Source organism: Empidonax traillii, unplaced genomic scaffold (genome assembly GCF_003031625.1).
Source record: "Empidonax traillii isolate 1590-97213 ecotype Southwest subspecies unplaced genomic scaffold, ASM303162v1 scaffold125:size1524877, whole genome shotgun sequence".
NCBI classification, from domain to species: domain Eukaryota; kingdom Metazoa; phylum Chordata; class Aves; order Passeriformes; family Tyrannidae; genus Empidonax; species Empidonax traillii.
The window spans coordinates 214,589-225,149 of record NW_020955318.1 but is presented as its reverse complement, the minus strand read 5'-3'; the positions used below and the strand labels follow the sequence as shown (position 1 = coordinate 225,149).

At 40.6% G+C, this 10,561-nt stretch overlaps 1 protein-coding gene across 1 annotated transcript in view; it reads left to right on the top strand.

The window, feature by feature from the left end:
- The first annotated feature begins 944 nt into the window (after positions 1 to 944).
- The window catches only part of ADGRA3 (adhesion G protein-coupled receptor A3), a 51,782-nt gene continuing 42,165 nt past the window's right edge, over positions 945 to 10,561 (top strand). The window contains exon 1 of the mRNA XM_027883353.1: positions 945 to 1,213. Within this exon, the coding sequence (XP_027739154.1) occupies positions 945 to 1,213 (269 nt within the window). The remainder of the gene's footprint in view (positions 1,214 to 10,561) is intronic.

The following is a 10,561-nucleotide window of genomic DNA, read 5'->3' as shown; positions in this document are numbered from 1 at the left end:
GGCTGCAGAGAAATGTGAGAACATGACCTGACTACACCCAGAGAAGTAGCCCCAAGTGTGCAATGAAAACACACGTTGTAGGTACGTTTTGAGGTGGTGATGGTGGTGGTTTTGGGGGTTTTGTGTGTGTGTGTAAGGGGGGGAGGCGGTTAGTACGTTTTTATGTGTTTGGATTGGGTTGGGTTTGTTGGGGTTTTTTTGGGGGGTTTTTTTTGGTTTTGTTTTTTTTTTTTTTTTTTTACACAATTGAGATTGATACTAAGATAATGTTTCCCAGCCTTCTGACTCTCTGGCTGTCAAGCGAGAGTAACTGCTTACTTCGTTTTACAGGGATGATTTGAGGACAAATGTCTCACAAGTGCTGCTTATTTGGCGCTAGGAATTCGGAAAGCCGTTCAGCGCTTCGGCGGGGGACTGTCCTTTCCGCACGGAGCGCGAACGGCAACGGCCCCACCTGCTAGAGTGGAGCCGAGGGGTGCGAGGCAAGTTACGGAAGCAGAGAGGGCAACCAAAGCGCTCTGGTTCGATCCTCCGAGGGGGACAGGGCGCACGAAGCGCCCAAGGGGCGGGGGGCTCCGCGGACGGCGGGGTCCCACAGAAACCCGCACTGAGGGGCAGCTCAGCCAAGAGCCACCCTCGCCCCCGGCCCCGCGTCGCGCAGGCGCGGGGGCACGGCCACGCGGCGGCGCTTGCGTAGTATCCCCGCGGTGCGGCGGGCACGCTCGGTGCGCGGGGTCGGGCCCGGCGGGAGGCGGCGCTGCCGCCGCGCTCGGCCCGCCCGGCCCACACAAAGGACGCGGCTCCCGCCGCACCGCATGGCGGCGGCGCCGCCCCCGCGGGGCCAGGCCAGGGCGGGCCCGGCCCCCTCCCTCTCTCGTTGCCCTCCTCCGGCCTGTCCCGCCCGTGGCCGGGAGGAGCGGCGCGGGGCCCAGCGCTGCCCCGCCATGCCGCCCGCGGGCCGCCGCGCTCCCTGCCGCCCGCCGCGCTGCCACCGCCGCCGCCCGGCGCGGCTCCTGCTGCCCGCGCTGCTGCTGCTGGCGGCCCTGGGCGGCGGCGGGGCCGCGCTGCCCCCGGGCTGCAAGTACGACGGGCGCCCCAAGAGCGCCGGCAAGGCGGCGGCCGGCGGCGCCGTGGAGGTGAAGGTGGTTTGCAGCAACCTGGAGCTCGCCCAGGTCCTGCCTCCCGAGGCGCTGCCCAACCGCACGGTCACCCTGTGAGTACCGACCCTGCGGGGGGGAGAGGGGAGAGGCTTCAGGGCGACGTGGACGGGGCGGGGGGGTGGGCTGAGGTACACCAGGATGAGGTGGGGGGGCACTGGAGACGTGGGTGACCCCCCCTCCGCCGCTGGAGAAAGCCCCAGGAACGGATGTGCTTTTCCTGTTTTACCTTAGCTTCCTGGGATAGTGATTTTAGGAGGGGATGAAGCGTCCCGTAGCTCACCGGCGGGGCGGGACCGTCCCGCGGAGGCCCTCCTGCCCCGTGGAACAGCATCCCCACATTCCCCCGCATCTCTCGATAGGCCTGCTGGTTTTGTGTGGGGGCAAACTTCGCTCACTCATTTGAATAATAAGTTTCAAACACGATGCGCGACTTACTCCGAAGTAAGAAATGGGTTTGCAAGTCGTTTTCCTTCGTGAGACATTAACTGGTCGCTCTAGCAAAGAAGTTCATAAAGTGGTTTGTGTTGGAAGGGAGCTTTAAAGATCAGATGGCCCAATACCCCCGACGGGCAAGGATCGTCATCGGCACTGGATCGCATCCGTGGATGGATCGCATTGGTCCCAAAAGTGGACTCCAGCCACACGTGCCATCAAGTAGTAGGCAAGAGAGTTGATGGAAAGAAATTGAATTATGGGGTCTAGCTCAAGATACTTATTTGCTTAGGTGGAAAACACAAGCTTGAAAGATCTGCTAGTAATCCAACATTTAAAAAGTACAGAATGTATGTAGTTCTGTCTTGAGAACAACAATCTGACTGCTCCTTTCGTGAACTTTCACAGCACCGAAACACCAACAAGGAAGAGCTTCCTTCAGGAAGCCTTACTTAGGTGAGGACCCAGCAGATGTATGGACCTAGACCTATAGGAAAAGGAAAAGCCAAAAAGAGCTCAAGTAGTAGTTCTCACTTGACAATCTGCAAGGGTTCAGAGGGTATTTCTAAATTACTTGTGAGAGTCAGTGATCATAAATGTTCCTATGTCAAGTTTCTAAAGTAGAAAACCAAGTAAAAAGTAGAAGGTAACAGCTGTTTGAACAACAAATATATTTTAGTATTCGTTAGCCTCAAGAGCTTTGCAGCTGATTAAGTGTTAAAAATATGGTATTATCTGTAAAAACTTTGATATAAGTAGATGTTAATATTGTTTATATGCTGAAGTTGACTGTGGGGGGTCTTGGTTCAAAAAACTGAATCACTGATTCAGAAAACTTGAAGCTCTGATTGCTGTGAAAGACAAGCAGATACAAAACACAGCAACCTTGCTGTAAGTGGATATTTGTTCATAATTGCAGTGACAGAAGAACTTGGAAGAATGGTTCATCTTTCATCTTGGTATTCATACTCTTTCAATCTCTAGAGTGTATCTAGAGCATATCTACATATGTGGATTAGTTGCTTTCACTTAACTGACCTTTGAAGTTCATAGTAACTTCTGAAACATTTAGTTTTCCATTTTGAGCTTTTTAGTAGATGTAGCAAGAAACTGTGATTTTTTTTCACTGTTATTTGTAGTAAATATCATAACTGTGTTGATGTAATGAACACTTTGAAATTTTGCTTAAATATAGGGCAGGGAGTGTTAATTCAATGATCCTTCTTTTTCTGAGAGTGGACACTAACTGATATGTTCAGGTTTAGAATCTTTTGAGTTTGTTGACTCTTGAGGCATGACTTTACATATCTCTGAGTGGTTTTGTTGTGGTTTGGTTGTGTAGGGTTTTTTTGTGTGTGTGTTGTTTTTTTTTTAATTATTACCAAATTCATGTTAACCAGGATAGAAAGTGTTGATGATTTATTGGGTTTGTTGCCAAGTGCCACTTCACTAACATGATGATTAGTGGTGGCTGGGTTAATCGTTAATCTGATCTTTTGCCAAAAATTACTTTTTTCTTCCAAGCTGGTAGTCGCAGCACTTGGTGGATAGTGGGAGGTTGTCTGATTAGAGTCAAACTGCCTTGAGTTATCTTGAACCTTGATTCTTGTGGGATTCTTCTATTAAGATAAGTACTAGTTCTATTATATCTTTTTGGATTAGTGGAGCACTTCAGAGATAAATAGCTGAAAATAGGTCAGTTGCATTTTAATTCAGTTTTCTTTTATGTTGATTCTTTATTTTGCACAAACCAATTTTAAATAGGAGGATCTAAGTAGTTTTATATAACTTATTATGTTTTGAGTGAGCTAGGAATGACGCAAATGAAGCGATTATATGCATTTTGGAAATCCTAATTTAGTCCTTATCGTTGGTCAGACTCTTAAACATTTAGCACTGGCAATTTCTTTTTCCCCAGTCAAATATTTTTGAGTACAAAAGTCTCTAAAAAGTGAGGAAATGAGAGAAGTATTGGGAATTAGGATAAATGAGTAGTATCTGAGGATGCTGACTGGCTTCTTTCCTTCTTGCACACCATTGTAGTTAGTGGTCAGTGATGCTGTTAATATGTTGGGCAAGATCACTTAACTTATGAAATTTCTTGGCCTGTGCTTGCCACAAAACACGTTATTGTCCCAGTAATTTAGGCCCATATTATTAGAATACAATTACTAGAATTACAATTCAGAAAAAACATCCTACCTTGATTTCAATTGATAAGAGACAAAATAAACAATGGAAGAGGAGTATTAAAGTATAGAGAGACATTTATGGGAGATGAAGTAATGTTTAGAATTTCTGGCAGTATGGTAAATTGAGATTCCTTTAGAATCCAGGTAGAACTAGCTGTTGCTTTACTGGGCAGAGTAGGTCAAATTCCAAGGTGAATTCAAGTTTAGTTATAGCTAAGGAAGGGACTTTTTTCTTAGTTTTATATAATAGCAAGTGATTGGGATGCAAATGAAGGGTGTATCTCCATGAACACCATAGATGACTTTGACCTTTGTAGTTTAACCAGCCAGATGAGATGCTTTTGGTGTGAAGATATGTTCACCCAGTGTTTTTAACCCCATGCTTTGTCTGACATGCTCTGAGTTTTAGTAGATGCTGAAGCCATATGCTATTGGAATAGGAGTCTAAACACAGAAAAAGCATATATATTTAGTAAAGAATTGTGTTTCTGAATCAGGAGCCTTAATGCTCTACTAACAACTTTGCTTAACCACACACTCCTATAGGATAGGAGTATCAGTGTTTCCACTTACAAAAGTGATAGGATTTACAAGCCAGAGCGCTGGCCTGGATTTGTGTTCAAAGCTGTTCAAAGACACACTTAACTGAGTTGCTGTTGGGAAACATCTTAAAATGTTACAGTTTGTGTTCAGCTCTTAAATAAAATCACATCAAACTGCATCCGTTAAGCAGCTCAAAGGCATACTTACTTGGCTTTCCAAATACCTGTGCAGCTTTTCCATTTGTAACACAAATTCAAAATTTTGAGGAGTTTCAAAGCAAAATGTCACTCATATTGCAAGAAGCTGCTTGTATCACAGTTTGGGACTATGTTGTAACTACCCAAGTCATGTGTAATTTAAATGTCTTCTATGGAAGTTTGATTCTTCTTTTAAAGTGCATTACTAACTACATGGTACTCTTGACAGCTACAGCTATTGGCTTTTTTTTTTTTCCTTTTTGTTAGAATAGTCAATTTTAGACTATTTAAGTGCTCAGTACTAATAACTTGGGCAGTGATAACGTATTTGGAAGGTACAAAGTGCTACTAACTCCCGTTAAAGCTGAAAATTTTCTTTGACTAGTGGACATGCAGGCTATGCCAAATGCTTTGTACTTACGAGCATGTGGCACTACAGGAGTAGTACTGGACAATTGTTGTAGACACAATGTAGTAATTCACAAGTCCATGTACATGCCTTTTTATCAGTGACATCCAACTCTTCAAAGTCATCAGAATATTTCATTTTCTGGTAGGCTTGTGTTCTAGGAGACCTATTCTGTATACATCTATCAGATTTTGTATGGCTTTAACCTTTGAGAAGATAACCATATTAAAAATCAGATTTGTGCTTTTCTTTATGTACTTTTCCAACACTGATTCATTGCTGTTATTATAGAATATTGGGTACATACAGTATTCTCTTACTTCGTACACTTCTGTGTCCATTTGAGCATTGCGAGAAAATTCTGAAGTCACAATTTGAACAGTGTTTTCTTCTAAATTGCAATATTTAGTTCTATCTGAATAACTATTCAGCTTTGCAAGACAGCATGTTATATTGTTTATATATCCACTGGGACACACAATCAAGTTTGAAAAGTGTTCTCTTATTTCTTGTAGTGTTGCAATAATGGCTTTAACATACGTAGTGGGTTATAATTGGTAATAATCTTCATGCAATAATGATTGTATCAATTCATACTGTTTTTTTTTTTTTCAAAAGACTATTCTATATGCATTTTTAAATTGTTTTAGGTTCCTTTTACAATGAGATTATCATACTTTTGATTAAATACATGCGGTAATTAGAAATATGGCTTCTGTACCATAGATACAATAAGCTTAAGGTTCAGGTTTTGCATCAGAGCTATATGTTGGTTCCTGCTGAGATAGAAATGAGGGAGGAGGACAGAGATAAGTTATGCAAAATTCTGGAGAGCAAACTTAAATTTTTGTAATGAGGAAAATTTTTTTTAAGTTCTCTGAGCTACAGTATTAATGTAAAATTGTCCAATACCTTTATTCCTGTGAAGCTACCTACATAAGCAATGTCCTTTAAGTGTTCATAAACTCTTCAGTGAGTATTTAATGTTCAGTGTGTTATGCTGTATCTAGCCTCAGGAAGGCAGATTTTATCTCCACAACTAATACTTTTTTCTTTTATTGTTGTCTTTTATTGATCAGTAGTACTTCTGATTTTGTTTCAGTTTGGCAGAACTGCAAAATACTAAAACTTTTATTTAATGTTAAGAGTAAAAGAGTTCAAACTAGAATTTGTGCTGCAGGAATGAAGAACAAATCACTACTTGTGACTCATTGCTTGCAATTTGTTCATATTTCAGAGGGTGTTTTTGTAATTAAAACAACTATGGAGCTGCAAGTTTAGATTTTTCATAATTTAATGGTTTAAATGTATTTTGCATGGGCCGGATATGTTGCAGGTTCGTCGCTTTGTCATTACTGCCTTATGTAGTCTGTATCATCACCATAATAGTCTATAATTTAATCTATTCAGTATAAATGCTTTCTTTGTACTAGTAGTTAATCCATGAAGATTAAAAACAGTTGAGCACTTCTTTTCATCAGTGATAATAAATTGTTTTAAATTTAAGAACTTCAGAGAAGGTATGTTTTTGTGAGATAAATGATAAATTTTAAGTGTTGATTTATAAAATCTTAAATAATCTACTAAATATCTTTAGTCCTTACACAGTAAATAGGTGAGAATTTTATTTTCACCTTTATATTTCACTCTTTGTGTGTTTAGCAGTGAAAACTGTAATGTCTTGTTGCCTTTAGGGTGATAGAGATCATATCCATTAATTACTGTTTATATGGATTACTATGTTGTGGCTCCGCCTGCTGTAGCGCCACAGGGCATGTCCAGTGGTGCAGTACACTGCTGTCCTGCACATCTCCAGGCTGCCTTAGAGTGAGTAGGGTGCCAGTGCACTGCAGTGCAGAGCTTCTAGGTACCAAAGTAGCCAAGCTGCTCTGGTGGTGTGTGTGATCCAAGCTGGTCAGACAGTTTTGGCAGTGCTGCAGAGTTGTCACTTCTGGAGTAGGAACTTTACCTTTTCAGTAAGACAGACCAACTAAGAGCTCTTTGTGGGGAAAAAGCCCAAACAGATCGATTAAAGACATTTAAGACATAGGCAGCTTAATTCCACTATTTCCATCAAACACAAAGGCTTATTTCTGTCAGATACAAGAACTCATTTTTGGTTAACCTGTGTTTTTATAGAGTACGTTTTACCTTGAAACTCAGATTTTTACAAGCATCCTGTCAGACATCCCAGACAACTGATTCCAATACTTTGAACTTTTGTTTTAGGATAATAACCTCTGGTGTTAAAATGAACTTAAAGCAGTTCTCAAAATTGTGTGTTGATGGGCTCATTTAAGTTTCTGTGGGTTGCAGTGAACTGACCTTACAGCTCTGTGCTGGAGAAAAGAGGTTCCCTTCAACCCTCTCTGCTTCTGACACAGGGATGATGAGAAGCAAGGACAGGATAGAGGAGATCTCTCCCTCTGAGTAAGGAATGTTACATCTGCATCCAGCTGTCAGTAAAACTGTAGCCCAAACTGGAGCTGATGTTTGTACCTTCACCTCCCAGTCTCTCACTGGGAGAGAAATGTTTGTGGGTTTTTTAACTCCCCTCCCTGGCCCAGCCTTTGTCTGGCTCCATGCCTAGTCAGTTCAGGGAGTTAAACTATCCAAAAACTGTTTACTTCTATAGGATTAGGATATAAATTTTTGTAAAGGTATCTTTGTGTGCCAGCATCTGACAGGAAGTGCTTGTTAATGTGTTTAGACAAAGCACTTTTTAGAGAGCAGGTACACCTGGTAGGAAGTGTAAATTCATGTAAGACTGGGTGTGACAGTGTATGCTATAATTAATACTTCTGTGATATGACACATTGAATTTATTTGCCATAACAGCTAAAGTTAGGAGTATTTGGCTAGGCATCCATGTGCAGTATTTCCTGTTTAGTGAGTTATGCTCTTGGCATGTATGTATGGAAGTTTTCAGGGTTGGGCAAACTTGCACTGAACTGCAAGTTGGTGAGAATCCTGAAAAGTGTACACATGGTGGCTAAGTGGGAAATTCAGGAGGGAACAGAAGGTAGTAAGATAGGATAGTTACTACCGAGAAAGTTGATAATCATCTCTTAAAATAATGCAGATGCTACAGATAAAAGGAGGGGAGAGAGAACTTGGAGGAAGCTTCCTAGAGTGCAGTGGTCGCAGGGGTTAGGTTATCTGTGCTTTTTGTTAGCTTTAGAAGCAGCAACTCAGAGTTAGTGTTGGAAAAAATTGGATGTTGCTTTGTCCTCTGAATTTTTTCTTAGGTAGGCTTTTGAACCTGGGAAGAGTATAAGGAAGAGAGGTTTGGTTGGTAAGGATGTAATTTCACAATAATTTCTTCTGAAAGTAGTATCAGTTTCAGCAACATTGCTACTTATTCTTGCATTCAATTTTGCCCCTCAGTTCTGTGCTTTTATTTAGTACCGTGATTATAATTTAGTACTTTTACATAGAAAACTGGCAGAGTTGCTTCAGTGATTGACACTCTATTTCACTAGAAATAAATTTCTGTCCTTAGAACAGTTTGTTTTTAATGAAAAGCAATAAATAAAGCATATGGCCACTGAATATCAAGAAAAAACTTCTCTGATGGGAGTGCATAGTGAGCATTGATGCTTGAAGGATGTAGGGATTGTATAGGAAAATCAAGGGTGCCTCATTAGATTATATAAAGTTAGCACATTACCGGTAAAAAATGGAGCAGTATAAATAGACACAGCTTTGATTCTCTAATTTCATTACTTCCGAGTGGTTTAGTTTACAATTTTAATATTGTTTAATATGCATTATAGTGAAATAGCACAGGAAATCTTTTATCTCTTACAAACTTCTGTTTTGCAAATATTTCGTTGCTCAGCTTCCTCAATTATAATGGTTTTGTTGAATTGGAAAATACTGTCTCCTTTCATTAGGGGCTTTGGTGTAAAGCTTGTGAAGTGTTTTCATTTCAGAGTTACTTCTAAGCAAGTACTGTTCATGTTCTGTTCAATCCATTACTAGGTTGCTTTTGACACGTGTAACTCACTAGAAGGCAAAATACTCACTGGCTGCTTTTCCAGTCCTTAGAGTACACAGTCACTGTGAAATGATCTGATTTATTTTCTGTCTCCTGGCTCTCTATTTGAATATCTTAAAATGTGTTCTGGAAGCTACTTCAGCATTCAGCTAAAAGTTAGTGTCCCAGTCTTCATACAGGCTTCTTGATGGCCATTTTGACTATTTGGTAGGAGTGTTAGTGGATGTATGTGTTTTAATAATATACACTGAAGGATTCATATGTGAAGTTTGGAGATGCGTTCTTAATTCCTGCCTAGTTGACTGCTGTCTTAGCGATGGTTGTTTTATAGCTGACAAGCCAAAATTGTTTCACAGAACAAAACTTTTTCTACTTAGTCCTTACTTCCTTATTTTAATGGTAAAAAGAGATCCAGCTGTGATTTTTTTTCCTTCTACATGAAAAAGCTAGTACATCATCTTTAGTGTCTATTGCTAAAATTCTTTGTAGTACAAAGGACAGACTTTGGGTTTGACTGCATTTATGTTTTACTTGCTACCTACTGTTCATCTGTTGCCAAAGGTCTCACCAATAAGTGAAGAGTCAGAGTTGTTTCTTTGAAGAGGTTTGCCAAAGTCTTCTACCACTTTACAGAGCAAAATGGAAAAAGGGATTTCTGATCTGAGCTATATTCAATAAAGAAGCATTTCAGCAATGTTCTTGGAATAGGTGAAAAGCTGGGGGGAGTTTGGGGTGTTATTTGAGGGGAGGGTGTTACATTTTTTTCTTGAGGTGCATTGCTTCAGATTGCCTCTGTCTCCACAACTCTCCTGCTCAATCAAAGGAAGAGGGAAATGTGTTGTGTGAGGTGACTCGAGATGCCCATGATTCTTTCTAGAACCTGCTTTTCAGCTGCTTGTTCTTCCAAGTTTTTTGTGTTAATTGCCACGGCTATGTGTTTTTTAACACAGGGACTAACATTGCCTGTGTTAGTTCCAAATTTTAATTTTCTGATATGTAAGGGTTGGACAAGCAGAATGCTTGTGTTCTAAGCAGGCATTGTTGATCATTTAAAAGAAAAGAAAAGTCTGATATGGAGCAACAATGCCATTGGGCTATGGAAACCCCTTCATGAAATCTTCATATACATCATTTAAGTTGCAAAGTCATTTGTTAAAGAAGAGTTGAACAAGATAGGGATGGGTGGAGCTCTCATCTCAGTGGTAGCTCTTTACTGTTTTCTCTTTAAACTTCTTAAAGGTGGAAAAGTTAACATATTTTCAGAATTACCTCCCTCATAGAAAAAAATATAGTCTTAAACTAGTCACTTGGAATTATTATTGATCACAAATAATTTCCTGTGTCTAAGTAGTACATAATAGTCCATCATTTCACTGTACATTAATGCACAGAAACTGTGAAAGTGACTATAAAACATCTACTTTGAGGTGAATGCTTTATCGTGTTTTTGTCTTCTTATGCCACATCTCTTAATGCTTCAAATAATGTATAGACTAAATATATTAATAGCAAGTTTTAAACTGCATTTTTTTTAAGATTATACTTACAACATTAAGTGTGATGAAGTGTTTTAGGTTATATGGAGTGTTGTAAAATTTGTCGTTTATTGTACTAAACCTTTATGGTTG